This window comes from Colossoma macropomum, unplaced genomic scaffold (assembly GCF_904425465.1).
Source record: "Colossoma macropomum unplaced genomic scaffold, Colossoma_macropomum, whole genome shotgun sequence".
Taxonomy (NCBI): Eukaryota; Metazoa; Chordata; class Actinopteri; order Characiformes; family Serrasalmidae; genus Colossoma; species Colossoma macropomum.
In genome coordinates, this window is record NW_023495090.1 from 95001 (window position 1) to 114315 (window position 19315).

Below are 19315 nucleotides of genomic sequence, written 5' to 3' on the forward strand. Positions count from 1 at the left end.
TCTCGCCTCACTCACCGATCTCTAGACTGATCTCTGAGTCTTGCCATGTTATCAGACCACACGTTTTCGCCCATGCCCAGGAGGGCGAAAGCTAGCACAGGCTTCCCCCGAAACCTGTGAAGCACGTTTTGAACTGCTGCTAACACAATAGCTGTCTTCCAAATCCTACACTGCAGCCGAGGCAGGCTGTACTTTTCGGCCGCTACGTCATAGCAGGCCTCTCCAAAGTGAAGGACCCTTCATATACAGACTAGAAATGCAGCCTATGTTCAGAGTGACTTTAAGTGATTTCATCAGATGTATCCATCCAGGCCTTCAGTTACCCACAGTTCTCTGCACACGAAGCAGAGCTCGTTTTAAAATGTAAGTTGTTTACGTCCTTGAATTTGTCTTCGTTACCTTATAACGTGTAAAATGAGTAATTAATTAAGCATTCGTCCGTATATCGTATATCGGGAAGAAATGAAAAAGCAACAAACACAACGCAACAGACTCCATTTTCTCTCTCCAGTTCCCTCATGAGTTTCGCGCCACTCTGGTGAAGTCAGCCTTGTTAAGACTGTTCCATTTGTGTTACAAACAGGCTGCTAAGGGAGGAGTCTTCATAGGACAGTCCAACCAGGACCCGCACTACCTCGGCTGCTGCCTAGGCTCTGGAACGCAGCTAACATCGTTGGTCAGCTGAAAACACTCAGAGGAGAATGCTAACCGCCAGTTCTGTTACATCAGCTAAAAGAAGCCTGCGCTAGCATCGCACTGTGCTCTCTTGGACCCCCGGCCACGGACGGCTGTAGGATCACCAGAGATCGAACTCGCATCCCCTGATGATAGAACCAACAGCAAGGCTTCGAAGGTGAGGACACACAGATCTGCTAGCGTTTGCACATTCAGTGCTTATGTTGCAAATGACACGATCATTACTGCTGTGAATAACTGATCATAAGATGGTTTGCGGGAATCAAATCCTGAGATATCAAGCTTTCTAAAGGTATATTCCTTCACCACGTTGCTAGACAATTTGATGCGCAACAATGAAGTACAGAAAACTAAGTGAGCGCTTCGACAGAGGTACCGATTTAGAAAGGTTAAAGTACTGATGATTTCCATGATCTGCTCAGAAAAGAATATCGCGAGATATTGTGATGTAATTTATTACGATAACGAAGAACATGGTCCTATCGCAGCACCTCAATGAAAAGCCTCGCTTTCCACAGAAGTAGAAATCATGGAGACGCAGCCTTGATCTGTCATTGCTAAAAAGCTCACTTCCGCTGTCTTTATCTGATCTGACTGTATCTGATTGTGTTTGACACTGTACGGATCTACAGATGTACGGCGGTTACTGCAGAAACAGGAGGAGGACTGTGGTGTTGAGTGCAGAGATGATGAATGGCTAGAAACCTTGAACTCCATCAGGACCTCATTCAGCAGCGATAATTAGAGTAAGATGTTCTATAGACTCATCTAACCCCTCATACACTTTAGACTTCTCCGCTGTATAATAACCATCAGGGCTGAAGAGGCAGCAGGGACTCGCGTACAGTACAGCGCTTCAGAAACACACCTTAATATCTAAACTCCACAGCTAGACTGTAAACTGAAGAGCAGAGATTCTTCATTCTGAACTCGCCTGCCAGAAAATCACTGCTCAGCAGGATAGAGTTCAACCCCTGACACGGCCCAGAGTTTTATTACACACCTCTATACTCTAAGAACAGCTCAGCCAGTTTGCACTGAAGTCCCTGTAGCTACTAAATAATAAGTCTTAGTATGTAATAAGCCTGGATTTTAAGGGGTTAAACTATGTGATTAACCTCTCCCTTTGGGGGGAGAACAAAGAAAAAGGAGAAATAGACTAGAATGGAATAGAAATAGAATTAGAATGGTCCAAAATTTCTTGGTAAAAATTATTTATCCATTCACTTCCATTAAAAGTTAAAAATGTTCTTCCTTCTCCTGTAAAGTTACCTTTTTGGAGATACGAGGTTTTGTTCCGACAACAGCGGTATATTAAAGCAATAAGCCACAAGAGGCTGTGCGTTACTGCGATTTTACCACTGGTAAGGGTGTTGTTAGACACAAGGTGAAGGAGGGTAAAGCTTCCTTCCCTGTGATAAAATCACCGTAACGCACATCCTTGAGTGGCTTATTGCTTTTATAAAACAGTGGCCAACATAAACTAGGATGAAATACACAATTATTCAGAAAATAACTTACGTTATTATTAATAATATTCATAAACAAGTATTCCGCCAAGAACCTTAGTTCCTTTAGAGTATGGTATCGTTGCCAAGCAACCGTGGACCGCTGAATGAGGAGTATGTTCGGTCACTCATCGCTATATATTGCGGTCATTTCATGAATTTTTAAACATTTTGTAATATAAGACTGAACATATGTTTAATGTAAAAACTCACTTTATAAGTACTTTTTGGTCACTAAATTAGCACAGTGAGTCTTATTTAGCACCAATCCAGCGGCCCCTCTTCTCACACTGGGGCTGAGTCTCAAATGGCTCCCTGCTCCCTACATAGTGCACTACGTAGTGGATCCTGCAGCCCAACAGAGCAAAATACAGCTAAGAAACAGTCATTTGGGATTCAGACTCATCCACACTCGATAAATGATGCACTGTTTGACTGGAGAGGCTAGAATTTCTAAACTTTCATAGCTAGAACACTATTTAGGGAGTACAGAGCCGTTTGGGATTCAGTCTGGGTTTGACACGACTTCTGACTGAAACACGAACATTTGAAGTGTGTAAAACATTCAAGTGACATTTTTAGACTTTAATACTGCCGTTTTAGCATAGTTGTTTAGCATTTTTGCTCTCTTTTAGCCTGTTAGCTAGCTGACCAGCCTAGTTCTAGTTAAGAACATAAGCTGTCAGCCTCTCAGTTTAAACAGAAAATGGTTCTTACTTAATCAGTACACTCCATGGTCCATGTGAGCAGCATTACAGTCAAAGATTACTCATAACAGCAGAAGGGTTTTTTCGTGCTGTGATGCAGTGATACAGAGTTCAGTTGCTGTGAGGCGGTCATAGGTGTGCACATAACATGGATTTTACAATGGCTTCGAATTCGGCTCAGCCAATCAGACTTTAGGACAGGAACCTGGTATTTGTGCACAAATATTTATATATATTCAGTTCACTACTGACGGAAACACATTTTTATGTTAGTCTGCACCAAACAGGAGAACTCAACCCCAGAGCATGTTTTCCTCAGTGCTCATCAGAGCTGCACTGCCTGCCCAACCTGCCTGCGTAACAGTTTACTCTGTCCAGATGCTCATATCGCTCCTGCAGCATAAGCTGCTGAGGACAACAACAGACAAGCAATAAAATAATAGCAAAGATATGTGTTTAATTTTGGCTCATGGATCGCAGGATTTATTTATGCCTGAGCATCAGCCACATCATTGGTTACGTTCGATATGACAAGCCAGTCATACAGATGCAGGAGTATGGTTTATTATTACTGCATTGGTTGTGACTCTGTTTTCTATTTTTCCATTTTAATGGTGGCGAACATTAAGGTAACAGAGCGCCCGCAAGCTTTCTGACCAATAAACAAACACCTGCACGTACAATCTGGTCCAGTTTAGCCGCTGCAGCACGAAAACAACCAAACCAAATGAAAACGATAGAATATCACACAAGCCCAAACTCCGGTGGAGACCTGTGAGAATGAACTGGGTGTGAATGAGCCCGATGTTCTTCAGAGATGTTAGCAAGCACAGTTTGCAATCTGAGACTGAATCCATTTATTTGTGAAACAATAGGTTTTACCCCACCACTTTTGGTGAAGCTCCAGCCCTGTTCAGCAGTAGAATTAAACGGGACTCCTACTGTGAAAGCACTGCCGCTCCTGCTGAATGTGAGTGAAGTGTTAGTACAGTGTTTAATTCTGTATTCTCAGTGGATCTGTTTGATAGTTCTATTCATTTTCTTAAATCAGACACTTTGTATCTGCTGCTGTGTCCTGGATGAATCCACAGGGGCAGGTTTAACTAACTATCAGTCTGAATTAGAATAATCACTCAGTTAGTTGTAGCTGAATTACAGTCAGTGAGTGTGTTTACATGCACTTAATAATAACTGCAGAAAAGCAGATTTTGTCAGTAATCCGATCAACACGTTTACATGCACTTGACTAATCAGATAATGGGGAAACTCCAGGTCTACATGAGTCAGACAGTAATCAGATTTCTGCTTTACAACCAGCCAATAAACTCACAGAAGACGACGAGACGTAAACGTAACGTAAAACTCAAACTTACCGTGGCCTTTTTAAACATTGCGCCACTTTAGCTGAAAATATGAACAGACATCATCTAGAAGATGAAGAATCTTTAAATGCTTAATTTCGTCAAGCATGTAGTCGGTTTCAGCGTCACTTGAATTATGTTTTGTTGCTTCTCGCAGCAACTTATATCTGGTACTGCAGTCTGTTTTCGCTCATGCTCAGACTGAGAAATCCGAAAGAAATCAGAGTAAGAGTTTACATGCACTGAGAAATCTGATTACTGAGCCAAAATCCAGCCTCTTTATCAGATTTCTAGATCGGAGTATGGTGTTTACATGACCATTTGAATAATCAGATAACTGCAGAAATCTGATTATGATCGACTGTTTTAGCTTTTAACACTGTAATAATCAGTCTGAGCTGATTTTATAGCGCTTATCAGCCACAGTGCCTGGTGACTGAGGCAGATCTACCTGTCAGATGGGCAAATTTAGCCAAAAAGGGAAGAAAAAAAAGATTTGTGGGCCAGATTTAAGGATAAATTGTCAATATTTGATGGCACATATGAAGCCGGTACTTTGATACCCCTGCTCTATACTGTATGTACTATATTTCTCACTGTCTTTCTCTATATCCCCCCCTCTTTCTCCCTCTCTATCCTCTATCAGTCTTGCTCCCTTTCTTTTCTTTCTCTCCCGTGTCTCTCTATACTCTCTCCTCTCCTTTTTCACTCTCCCCCTCCCTTGTGACTCTCTCTCCCACTCACTCTCTCTCTCTGTGATATATTGGCTCTATTGTGGTTTTATTGGTTTTCTGTTTCTCTGCCACATCAGAACGCTCTCACGCTTCAGCAGAATCTGAATAATTAATATGAGCAGAAAAGACGAGAATAGGAGAAAAGTGGAGGAACGTCAGCAGATACAGATTCAAATTCAGCTTTTTACTCTTTATACACACACACACACACACACACACACACACACACACACACACACACACACACACATGCACGCGCACACATGCGCACACACACAGATGAAAGTAATAAAAATAAGAAAAGAGGAGGTTCAAATGTATGTATGCATGTATGTATGTAAGTATGTAGTCAGTTTCTTTAGGTTGCATGAAATATTGAACCACCAAAAATTTGAGGCTGAAGTGATGGTGATGAAGATGGTCAAAATTGTGAGGATTAATTAAAAAGGGCCACAACAAGGTGTCATAATTCAGCACTTAATAAATGATTTTAGTGGTAATGAAAAATGAGAAACAGTGATTAAAGTTTGGTTTGTTTTGCACTGTTCAACAATTCAAACAGTCGGAGCTGCAGCAGATCAACAGTGAAAATATCCGATACGCATCAGATCTGCGGCAATGCGATCAGTCTGAATAGCCAGATCGGAATTCATGCGCCTTTTTTTTTATGTCAATCCAACTCAACAATCGTCATAATTTGGCGCTGCTGAGACTCATAAACATTTAGGCTGATGTTTCTGTACAAAACCAGAAGAGACTCATCAAAACCCTCCGAGTTTGAAGAGATTTCTAAAGAAATGTCCGAACGCGGCCGCAGGAGAACGAGGCCGCAGGAGAACGAGGCTGCAGCGTCAAAGAACAGTTAAAAGTCTGAAAGCAGAGTTTAAAGAACCCGAGGACGCGAACCAAAGAAGTGGCCGCGCCCTTTTTACAGCTCAAACGCATTCTGGGTGATGAGCCCAGCTGTCAGTCAGTGAAGCTTCATGATGGCTCCTGTGATGCTGGTGAAGATGAAGCTGAACCTCCAGGAGCGACTGGCGCTACATACTGTCATCGTTTTGGTAGGTTTGTTGTATTTCAGTTGTTTTTCTTTGTCAGCTTTCTTTGGTTTTGAGGCCAGCGTGGCCTGAATTTCAGTGTCAACCAAGAATGTTCAAGTGCATGATTAAATTTAATACCAGCCCGTCCCCAGTCCTCACAGACATTTACACAAGGCATGCTTAGTACAGTTTCAGGCCCTTTACATTCAAATACACGCAATTTGGGCCTGCAAGCATACATGCGTTCATTTCATACCAAAGGTTCAGAGTTCATCCTGTGCTGACCAAACTGGCCTTAGAAGCAGTTAGTGTAGCATAGTGGGCACTTTTATGATCCTCCACGCAAAGCAGGGTTTAATTCCCTGCTCGGGCAACCACACTGCACTATACCAATAAGAGTCCTTGGGCAAGACTTTTAAGGCTACATTCACAATACATCTGTAAGCTGTTTAAGCCAAGAGCTTTTGCCAAATACATAAATGTAATATATTATAGACGGTAACACTGCTGCCTTTGACACAGGGCTGGGCAATATGACTGCATTTACTGTTATCAAGACAAATAATGCCACAATGTGTCACAATATGTTTCTTCTTATCACGTTGTAAGTATTGCAAATACATCCAGAACAGTGGTTCCCAACCCTGGTCCTGGAGGACCCCCTGCCCTGCACATTTTTGTGTCTTCCTGCCAAAACACACCCACTTCAACTCAGGAAGGGCTTGATAATTGGCGGGTCAGTTAGATCAGGTGTGTTGGGAGCTGGGTAAACACTAAAACGCGCGGGGCAAGGGGTCCTCCAAGTCCAGGGCTGGGAACCATTAGTCTGGAACACTGACCACCTGCATGTTTCATTACAAAGACAGCATATTAAGTCCTGTTTAAATAGAATTAGTGTAGCACAGGAGATGAAATGTAAAGTAAAAATCATTGTACTTTTAGTTGTTGATAGTATTTTTTAATTGTGTTGTTTTTTTGTCTGTTCCAGCTTATCTGACCTCAGCAAAACAAAATACTGTGGCAGAATGTGTATCATGAAAACTTCCATCAGGTAGACTAGGGTTCAGTTCCCCACCCGGGCAACCACATCATGCTGTACCAATAAGAGTCCTTGGGCAAGATGCCTAACGCTACATCTGCCTACATCTGTCACATGAAGTTGTTGGGGACAGCTAAATGTCTGCTAAATGTATAAATGTAAACGTAACACTTTGACCAAACCCACACAACCTTTATTATTCTCTAACCAAAACCACAAAGCCTAGGCTACACTGTGACTAAGCGTATTCCCTGCTACATTCTGGCCAACCTAAACCCTGACAGAGGAGCTCCACACAGGCTGTGGATCAACAGCTGCACCTGAACCTGGAAAAACACATTAATCTTTCAGTCCTCACTCACTGTGATGCTGTAAACTCCACATAGCCATTCCTTTCTCTCTCTCTCTCGCTCCTTTATTTCTCCCATGGCCTACATTACACCCCACATAAAGCCTTACACAGCTCTCTCCCCACTGTCATATCCCGACACTGAGGTGGAGGATGAGCCTGAGTAGGCAAGGCTGAATAAAAAGAGAGAGAGCAGAGAAAATCACAGTTTGGGCCTAAAGTGAAGGCTACGGTAATGAGCCATTTCCGACTGCTATGCTAATGCTAGTCAAAGACATACGCCCTTGGATGCTCACCAGGAGAAAAATATTCAGCAATCCTGGGTGTTATTTATTATACAAATCCAACATCGCAGATACAAATCAGCGAGGCAGGACAGGGACAGTGCAGCGGAGGTGGTGTGCGTTCAGAATAAAACTGTACACGGTGATGCTCTGAATATTTTATAAGCCATCCCAAACAGGACCGCAGGCAGACAGGGCTCATCCTACCGACCCTGCACACGCACCCACGGCAGGTCCAGAGAGGGGGAGGAGAGGACAGATGGGTCACAAACTAAATTAAAGCGACAGTTTGGCAAAATATCAAACTCCACCAGTTTCTCCGTCAACTCCCCGATGTACTTAATTAGCCAAGACATGTTCAGTGTTCAAACTTTGCTCTGATACTCTTTAACCAATGTAGCACACATTTATACATTTTTACACAACACTAATTGGTGGGGTATTCCTTTAAACAATACTAATTGGTGGGGTATTCCTTTAAACAATACTAATTGGTGGGGTATTCCTTTAAACATCACTAATTGGTGGGGTATTCCTTTAAACATCACTAATTGGTGGGGTAACTGTACTTAATACAATACTATCTATGGGGTACTTGTTCTTTACATAATGCTAATTGATGGGGTGTTTTTTACACAGGGCTAACGTGGGGTATTTGTAGATTACATGATACTAATTGGTTGGTATTTGTACTTAACACAATGCTAACTGGCAATGCTAATTGGTGGAGTATTTGTTACACAGGGCTAACTGGAGGGGTACCTGTACTATACATAATGCTAATAGATGGGATTTCTATACTTAGCACAATATTAATTGGTGGGGTATTTGTACTTTACACTATGCAGATTGGTGGGGTAGCTGTTCTTTATACAGAGCTAATTGGTGGGGTAGCTGTTCTTTATACAGTGCTAATTGGTGGGGTAGCTGTTCTTTATACAATGCTAATTGGTAGGGTAGCTGTTCTTTATACAGTGCTAATTGGTGGGGTAGCTGTTCTTTATAAAGTACTAATTGGTAGGGTAGCTGTTCTTTATACAGTGCTAATTGGTGGGTTAGCTGTTCTTTAAACAGTGCTAATTGGTGGGGTAGCTGTTCTTTATACAATGCTAATTGGTAGGGAAGCTGTTCTTTATACAGTACTAATTGGTGGGGTAGCTGTTCTTTATACAGTGCTAATTGGTAGGGTAGCTGTTCTTTATACAGTACTAATTGGTGGGGTAGCTGTTCTTTATACAGAGCTAATTGGTGTGGTAGCTGTTCTTTATACAGAGCTAATTGGTGGGGTAGCTGTTCTTTATACAGTACTAATTGGTGTGGTAGCTGTTCTTTATAAAGTACTAATTGGTAGGGTAGCTGTTCTTTATACAGTGCTAATTGGTGGGTTAGCTGTTCTTTATACAGTGCTAATTGGTGGGGTAGCTGTTCTTTATACAATGCTAATTGGTAGGGTAGCTGTTCTTTATACAGTACTAATTGGTGGGTTAGCTGTTCTTTATACAGTGCTAATTGGTGGGGTAGCTGTTCTTTATACAATGCTAATTGGTAGGGTAGCTGTTCTTTATACAGTACTAATTGGTGGGGTAGCTGTTCTTTATACAGTGCTAATTGGTGGGGTAGCTGTTCTTTATACAGAGCTAATTGGTGGGGTAGCTGTTCTTTATACAGACCTAATTGGTGTGGTAGCTGTTCTTTATACAGAGCTAATTGGTGGGGTAGCTGTTCTTTATACAGTTCAAATTATTGGGGTAGCTGTTCTTTATACAGTTCAAATTATTGGGGTAGCTGTTCTTTATACAGTGCTAATTGGTGGGGTAGCTGTTCTTTATACAGAGCTAATTGGTGTGGTAGCTGTTCTTTATACAGTTCAAATTATTGGGGTAGCTGTTCTTTATACAGTTCAAATTATTGGGGTAGCTGTTCTTTATACAGTACTAATTGGTAGGGTAGCTGTTCTTTATACAGTGCTAATTGGTGGGGTAGCTGTTCTTTATAAAGTACTAATTGGTAGGGTAGCTGTTCTTTATACAGTGCTAATTGGTGGGGTAGCTGTTCTTTATACAGTTCAAATTATTGGGGTAGCTGTTCTTTATACAGAGCTAACTGGTGTGGTAGCTGTTCTTTATACAGAGCTAACTGGTGTGGTAGCTGTTCTTTATACAGAGCTAATTGGTGGGGTAGCTGTTCTTTATACAGAGCTAATTGGTGTGGTAGCTGTTCTTTATACAGAGCTAACTGGTGGGGTAGCTGTTCTTTATACAGAGCTAATTGGTGGGTAGCTGTTCTTTATACAGAGCTAATTGGTGGAGTAGCTGTTCTTTATACAGAGCTAATTGGTGGGGTAGCTGTTCTTTATACAGTGCTAATTGGGGTAGCTGTTCTTTATACAGAGCTAATTGGGGTAGCAGTTCTTTATACAGTGCTAATTGGTGGGGTAGCTGTTCTTTATACAGAGCTAATTGGTGGGGTAGCTGTTCTTTATACAGAGCTAATTGGTGGGGTAGCTGTTCTTTATACAGTGCTAATTGGTGTGGTAGCTGTTCTTTATACAGTGCTAATTGGTGGGGTAGCTGTTCTTTATACAGAGCTAATTGGTGGGGTAGCTGTTCTTTATACAGTGCTAATTGGTAGGGTAGCTGTTCTTTATACACAGCTAATTGGTGGGGTAGCTGTTCTTTATACAGAGCTAATTGGTGTGGTAGCTGTTCTTTATACAGTGCTAATTGGTGGGGTAGCTGTTCTTTATACAGTGCTAATTGGTGGGGTAGCTGTTCTTTATACAGAGCTATTTGGTGGGGTAGCTGTTCTTTATACAGAGCTAATTGGTGGGGTAGCTGTTCTTTATACAGAGCTATTTGGTGGGGTATTTTTACTTAGCACAATACTAACTGTGGGGTATTTGTATTATATATAATACCAATTGGTTGGGTATTCGTACTGTACACAACGCTCTTTCTAATTTTCATAGAAAAGGGTCACTCTGGAGCAGCCGCCTGAGCCTAAGGTCACCATGCCCAATGTCAAGTGTGGTCTAGAGGGGTATAAAGCCCCCCAGCTTTGGGCTGTGGAACAGTGGAACTGTGTTCTCTGCAGTGATGGAGCTCCATCCAATACCTTTGGTATGAGTTGGACTGACCCCGAACTGACCATCCAACATCAGAACCTGACCTCACTAAGGCTCAATGAAATTCTCACAGCAATGTTCCAACATCTAGTGTAAAGCCTTCCCAGAAGAGTAGAGGCTGTTACTGCAGCACAGACTCACTATTAACACCTTCATTTCAGGAGAAACACTGGAGTCTACAGACCTCTGGACGTACAGTGCACGAGTCTCACACTGTATTACATATTACTGATGCTGGTGCTGCACAAAAGATATATTTAAAGAAAAAAAATCACCAGATTCAAACAGTTTTACCCACATTCCTCAGCGTGAAGTGGAATGCAAAGCAGGCTGCGTCCGTTTAATGAGCAGCGACTGCAGCACATCAGCCTAATAAAATATAATCAAAGAGCACTGCACCGTGCGTGTTTTATTACAGAGATAAAACAGGTACAGAATAATAAGAGAGAACAAAAAAATGAAAAAGAAAAGAATAAAGAGAGGGTGTCACTCACAAAGGGCCGAACCAGTGGTTCTCTTTCAATTCAACTCATTTCTCAATGCTGTATAACTTATAAAACACAGACCTGAGTGCCAAAGTGAAAAAAAAAAAACTATAACTTGTTCGGCCGATATACTCTTTGTTGCGCTGATACACTCTTTGTTGGGCTGATATACTCTTTGTTGGGCTGATATACTCTTTGTTGCGCTGATACACTCTTTGTTGGGCTGATATACTCTTTGTTGCGCTGATATACTATTTGTTGGGCTGATATACTCTTTGTTGGGCTGATATACTCTTTGTTGCGCTGATATACTATTTGTTGGGCTGATATACTCTTTGGTGGGCTGATATACTCTTTGTTGCGCTGATATACTCTTTGGTGGGCTGATATACTCTTTGTTGCGCTGATATACTCTTTGGTGGGCTGATATACTCTTTGTTGCGCTGATATACTCTTTGGTGGGCTGATATACTCTTTGTTGCGCTGATATACTCTTTGGTGGGCTGATATACTCTTTGTTGCGCTGATATACTCTTTGGTGGGCTGATATACTCTTTGTTGCGCTGATATACTCTTTGTTGGGCTGATATACTCTTTGTTGGGCTGATATACTATTTGTTGCGCTGATATACTCTTTGGTGGGCTGATATACTCTTTGTTGGGCCGATATACTCTTTGGTGGGCTGATATACTCTTTGTTGGGCCGATATACTCTTTGCTGGGCCGATATACTCTTTGCTGGGCCGATATACTCTTTGCTGGGCCGATATACTCTTTGCTGGGCCGATATACTCTTTGGTGGGCCGATATACTCTTTGTTGGGCTGATATACTCTTTGTTGGGCCGATATACTCTTTGGTGGGCTGATATACTCTTTGTTGCTCTTTCTGCTGTGAATGAAATGTTCCTCTGTGGATCTGCAGTGCATTATGGATTACTTTAGCAGTGTAATACTGTTTTGATACATAGTTGTGCTCAAAACGTTGTATACGTCTTATATTTGTCCACAAAAAAACTCTATATATTATTATTATTATTATACACTAGAATAGGAGATATTAGCCAATTAGGAACATAAATAAACACTCCTGTACACTAGCATAAGAGATATTAGTCCATAAACATCATCAATCAAGGTTATTACACATAATGTTAGCCAATAAGGAACCTTAATAAACACTCCCATACACTAAAAAGGAGATTAGTCCATTAACAACCACAGTAAACACTCCTATAAACTAGGAGATATTAGTCCATAAACAACCTCAATAATCACTCCTATACACCAGGAGATATTAGTCCATAAACAACCTCAATAATCACTCCTATACACCAGGAGATATTAGTCCATAAACAACCTCAATAATCACTCCTATACACCAGGAGATATTAGTCCATAAACAAACTCAATAAACACTCATATACATTAAAATATGAGATATTAGTCCTCAAACAACCTCAATAATCACTCCTATACACTAAAATAGGAGATATTAGTCTATAAACAAACTCATCAAACACCTATACACTAGAATAGGAGATATTAGTCATCACAATGCTCATAACAATATATAAACAATATTTAAGAAGTATCAGCATATGTGGGAGATATTTGCATATAACTGTATTTATATATCAGACTTCTTACTAAAATAAAGCAGTAGGACAATTAAAAATCTGCATTATCATATCAAACTGTACACTGATCCGCGTGAAATCCTTCGATAAGGCACATTTGAATCGATTATGTTTTAATCGATTAATCGAGACGGCGCTATCGTAAACTGCCGTAGTCTGTCTTCAGCGTAATGCAGACAGACAGAGAACGCCGCAGCCCGAGGAAGTTCTTTAGTGCTGCTGAGTCGCCTGAGTGAGTCCATTAGCTTAGCGATGGGATCTGATTACTCCAGGGATTCAGTCATTTTGGCCTGCCAGGTCGCATTTACACTGTCACTTTGACCTGTCAGGTCACATTCCACCAACCGCCCGGGACCTGAAAGCGAAGCAGCCGAAATACAGGACGCTGTGCCGCTGGATCACACACTCAATAACACACAGACTGCTTCAGAGTAGCAAGCTGCAAAATCCCTTTGACACCTTCAGCTTCTCAGCATTATATTATTAATCTTTTCTCTGTTCATTTTCAGTCATTCATAACAAACAGCTGTTTGGATCTTACAGAAAAGAAAACCGTCAGACTAAAGGAACTTAGAGACGCAGCGATATCAGAGTTACGGACTGATGCTGATCTCTGATATTCACATCAACAGCCATGTGCAAAGGCTTCTGCACCCCTGGTCAAACTCCATGTTGTTGTTGTTGATGTTCCAAGTGTAAATAAGTAACACTTCTTCTACAGAGACACACTGCTGCACACTTTAACACACAATTACTGTCTGTTTACTGAACTTAATCTATTGTGGGGACAACATAAAATGTGGTCTGTGAAAACTTCTACTGTTTTATATACATATTGTTTTTAAAAACACGATAAACTCAGCAAATAAATAGAAACTGTGAATTAAAATGAGCAGTAGGAGATACTGCTATTTTTAGGTACGTCTGCTTTGCATATGAGTGATAAATAACACAGCAGCTGCCTTAGTTAGCTTTCAACTGTCAGCCAGCAAAGGGTTAAACCATTTACTGTCCCTCATACGTGCAGCACACATATCAGACTGACCTAAACTGGATTACTAGACTGACCTGGCCTGGATTATTAGACTGGCCTGGACTAGATTATTAGACCGATTTAGACTGATCCAGACTTACAGCAAACTGGACTTTCAACAACAGAGACTTCAGAGTGAACAGACTGAACTGGACTGGATTACTAGACTGACCTGGACTGAATGATTAGACTGACCTGGATTTACAGTAAACTGGACTTTCAATAATAGACTATAGAGCAAACAGAATAACCTGGACTGGATTGTTAGACTAACATGGATTGGATTATTAGACTGAACTGGACTAACAGTAAACTGAACTTTCACCAATTCAAACTATGGAGTGAACAGACTGACCTAGACTGGACTATTAGACTGTCCTGGACTTACAGTAAACTGGACTTTCAACAACACAGACTTTAGAGTGAACAGACTGACCTGGACTGGATTATTAGACTGACCTGGACTGGATTATTAGACTAACCTGGATTTACAGTAAACTGAGCTTTTCAACAACACTGACTTCAGAGTGAACAGACTGACTGGGACAGGACTATTAGACTGTCCTGGACTTACAGTAAACTTTCAACAACACAGGTTTTAAAGTGAAAAGACTGGATTATTAGACTGACCTGGACTGGATTATTAGACTGAGCTGGCCTTCCAGTAAACTGGACTTTCGATCCATGCTTATATCACTTCTCAACATGATTGCTGTAACTCTATTCTTACCGATCTCCCTTCAAGCACCTAAAATAGACTGCAGTATATTCAAAACTCGGCTGCAGGAGTTCTGACCCACACCAGACGCACTGTCCTGTACTCGGTCACACTGGCCACACGTTACTTCACGTATTCAGTACAGATAATTCTCATTACCTTTAAGGCTCTGCATGTCTGGCACCTCCATATCTAACTCCATCTGTACATCCCTCAGGTCATCCAGCTCTGGGCTGCTGGTTCCCCCCAGGTTAGGTGGTCTTCTTTTTCTTTTGTCCTTTAGTTCTACGGCCCTTGAGCTCTGGAACTCCTCGCCCTAACATATTTCTGACCGCTCATCCATTTCCTCTTTTTAAAAGTGATTTGAAAGCTTATCTCTTCACTGAGCGCTGCTCTTCTACCTCAACTTCACAGCCGTGTTGTATGATGCACTCACATTTCTGTAGAAAAGGACTTCACAGAGAACAGACTGACCTGGACTCAGACTGAACCGGAATGATGGACTGTATTAGGCTGGATTATTAGAGTAAATTTGACTATCAGAGAGAAATAAAAATGGAATAAGATCACTCTGGACTCAGACTGACCCAAACTGACCCCTAGAACAAAAAGAATGTAGCTCAGAATGACCTGAGTGCACTGTGAAGTTGGTTTCTCTGTTGAATAATAAACATGTGATTTCTTCTGCTGTGTGAATGAGGTCAATGAACTGAACTGAATTTGCAACAAAACTGATTTACGAGTTAACAGACTGGACTCAATCTAGACTCAGACTGACCCAAACTGACCCCCAGAAAAAAAATAACCTATAATGAAACTTATAATGAAGTTGAACCAGACTGAACCGCAGTGAAGTCGGTTTTACTGTTAAATAATAAACATAATATGAATGTTTGTACTGTTTAACCTTATTTACACAGCACAAAAATTCACATTATGTGTGAACAGACTGAACCGGATTGTTAAGAGTAAACGGGACAAACCGACTTAGAGTCAACACAGCGAACCGGACCACCAGACTGAGCCCTAACCTCGCACCAAACCTACTACTTACTGCCCCCCTCCCCATACATAGCCTGGATTATTATAATAAATTAGACTATTAGAGTGAAAAAAAAAACGGTATAAGATTAATTTGGACTTAGACTGACCCAAACTGACCACTAGAACAAAAACTCAGAATGAACTGTAACCAGAGTGAACTGGAGTGAAGTCAGTTTCACTGCTGAATAATAAACATGTGATTTTTTTTGTGCTGTGTGAATGTGGTCAGTGAACCGAACTGAATTTGCGACAAAACGGATTTACAAGCGACCAGACAGAACCAGATTGTTAGAGTGAACAGGACAAACTGGACTCATACTCATGAACATAGTTACCTGGACTCAGACTGACCACCAAACTGACCACCAGAATCACCCCCCGCCCCCACTCCCCACCAAGCCCCTACACTCCCCACCCCAACCCAGATAGACTGGATTATTAACATAAATTGGACTATTAGAGTGAAATCCATTTTCAATTTATTATAATAATCCAGGTGAAAAAAACTGGAATAAGATCAATCTGGACTCAGACTGACCCAAACTGACCCCTAGAACAAAAGGAACTTACAATAAAGTGGAACCGGAGTGAATTCAGTTTTACTGTATAATAATAAACGTGATGTGAATTTGGTGAATGACGTTATAGAACTGAATTTAGACTGAACTGAATTTTCAACAAAGCGGATTTAAGAGTGAACAGACTGAAGTGGGTTGAACCGGATTGTTACAGCGAACGGGACAAACCGAACTCAGAGTGAACACAGTGAACTGGACTCAGAGTGAACTTGAAGCTGGAGACCAGACAGAACCTCCCTCCCTCCCTCCCTCAGTAACTCACCAAGGGTCGAACTCGTGGATGACGCTCTCGAAGCGGATGACGGCGAACAGCCTGGAGCTGAAGCCCGCGAGCCAGGCCAGGAAGAGGATGGTGATGGAGAGCAGAGAGCGCCACCCAGCGGGCTGAGACAGACCCACAGCCAGCGCCCCCTGCCGGCCACAGCCGGCCTTACCGTCCGCCTCCGCCATCCTCCAGCCCGGAGAGAGAGCGGAGAGAGAGAGTCCTCTCCTCTTCTGCTTCTCCGTCACTCTCCCCCTCTTCTCCCTCCCGCGAGCGCCCTGCCGTTCTCTCCTCCCTCTCTCTATCTCTCCTCTCTCACTCTATCTATCTCTCCCTCTCTCTCCTCCCGCGTTAATCCGTCCGCGTCGAGTCGTTCACGCGCGGAATCTTCCACAGTCCGTCTCGTGCCATCTGCGACGGCTCTGCGCGCGAGAGCGTGTGGCAGCGCGAGGTGCCTGGCAAAGATAAGGAGGCGGGTGCAAACATCCTGCCACCAGCCAGCAGCCAATGAGCGCGCGATGTGTCTACAGGGGGCGTGGCTACAATGTAATCTCACCCAACAGACAGCAGTCCGAGATTTAATAAATAAACCCGCATAGACGCGACCTGCTCTGTGAATTACATAACAATAATAATAATAAAAAAAAAAATAATAATAATAATTAGTTTGACAGAAAAACTTAAAAGGGAATGGTTCTATTTAGAAGCATGAGTTCTGTATAGAGCCCTTTCATGCTTAAATGGTCCTTAACAAGGTGAAATGGTTCTTCAGATTGATGGAGAATGTGCTGTATATGGTTCTATATAGAATATTTTAAAAATGGAAAATTTAATTAAATTAAATTTATGTTTATTTTTATTTCTGCCTAATATATGTAAGTTTATGTGCAGTTATAAGTCTCGCTACTGTGACACTGCAATTTCCTTCAGGATTAATAAAGTTCTATCTATCAGTCTATCTATCTATCTATCAGTCTATCTATCTATCTATCTATCTATCTATCTATCTATCTATCTGTCTGTCTATCTGTCCATCTATCTGTCCATCTATCTGTCCATCTATCTATCTATCTATCTATCTATCTAGCACCAAAAAGGGTCCTTCTACTGTAACAAGCTTGACATCATAACAATAGCAGAACCCTTTGGGTGCTGTATAGAACCAAATACAGCACATTCTCCATCAACCTGAAGAATGATTTCACCATGCAGAGACCCATGTAAGCATGAAATGGTTCTATGTAGAGCTCAGGGTTCTAAATAAAACCATTCACTTTACTAAAAAAACCCTTGAAGAACCATCTTTTTAAAATGTATATACAAATAGTTGCATGCTAAGATTTGAGGAAGCATTGTAATCATATATATCTAAAATTAAATCATATTTGGCTCTGTTTCCCAGATGTGTAGAGCTGCTACTAATATTTAAACTAAATTATATTAATTCAACAATAAAAATGAAAAAAAGAAAAAAAAAATCAAAAATTAAAAGAATCCATTTGCATAACTGACACCTTCATGGCTTTTATGAAACTGCAGTTCCACAGACCTCTGAAGTCATGTGGTCATTCTGTAGTCGCCGTAATGCCGGAGCTCCAGATCGGAGCTGTTTCTGGGAAAAGTGAATGGTAAAGAAAACTGTTCGAGTCGACACGTTTTGTCCAACATGCATTTTTCCTCTGAATGACCCTGAATCCTCCGAATTACAAGGTTGTTAAGGAGTAGAAATATGAACTTTGCTAAATGCAAGCTAATGCTGCTGCGCACTGAACTGACATCACAACTTAAGCCTCCACTGCTTACATTAGTGGAGCATTGTTTAAAAAAGTTTGATTCATTTTTCTTGCAAAAAAAATTATTGTAAAAAATGAACCTAACCAATAAACAATATCCAAAACATTTTTTTCAAACAATAATACATAGGGGGTCCTTTCTGGGGTACGTTGCCTTGAGGCAACATTGTGCAACAATGAAGATAATGAGCAATATGCAGGAAAAATTATTTTTTCTCTCTAAATATTTGACACTGAGTAGCTACATAATTTGTTGATCTTTAAAAACTAAAAATGCTACAAAAACACAGAATAACTCTATTCCATGCTATTTTCAAATAAACCTTTTTTACACAGTAAAACCTTTTGGAGTAATGTTTCGATTTCTTGAACACCAAACAATTATTGAAAACCACAAATGAGAGTTAAAACTATATTAAAAAAATTTCAAATTTGTTGTTTATTTTCTATACACACTAAATGTTATCAGTAAAACACATTGGATGCAGACAGCTACAAGGCATCATTGACTGGAAGCTGCAGATGCAATAAATACTTAAGTTTAATTTCCAAAATAAGCAAAAACAGAAATTGATTCTAAATAAAATCTACTTCTAAATGAAATGCTAAATCACAACTGCAGTATTCACTGATATGGCTGCATATGTGACACCTCACTTGCTACTGGCTAAATCCATTACACTGTTGCTTCAAGGCAACAAACATATTACAGCGATTTCTCATAAAATGATTTATAAGTTACTGAATATTAAAAATGAACAAAAATATGACTCACGCTCTGTAAGAGGTGTGAATCATAGTTTTTGATGGATGAAACACTCGCTCTTCTGAGGGAGACTGGTTCGTCATCCACTGCACCAGGTCAAAAACAGGTTTAAAAATGTCCACCTGGAGATGATGTGACCAAATACATGCTTTTGGT

At 41.0% G+C, this 19315-nt stretch overlaps 1 protein-coding gene across 1 annotated transcript in view; it reads right to left on the reverse strand.

Moving 5' to 3' along the window:
• Positions 1-16788, reverse strand: part of LOC118801004 (dolichyl-diphosphooligosaccharide--protein glycosyltransferase subunit STT3B-like) — a gene marked incomplete at its 3' end in the record, with an annotated part of 111061 nt that extends 94273 nt beyond the window's left edge. Inside the window, exon 1 of the mRNA XM_036561177.1 lies at positions 16601-16788. Coding sequence (XP_036417070.1) covers positions 16601-16788 — 188 coding nt within the window. The remainder of the gene's footprint in view (positions 1-16600) is intronic.
• Positions 16789-19315: the final 2527 nt, after the last annotated feature.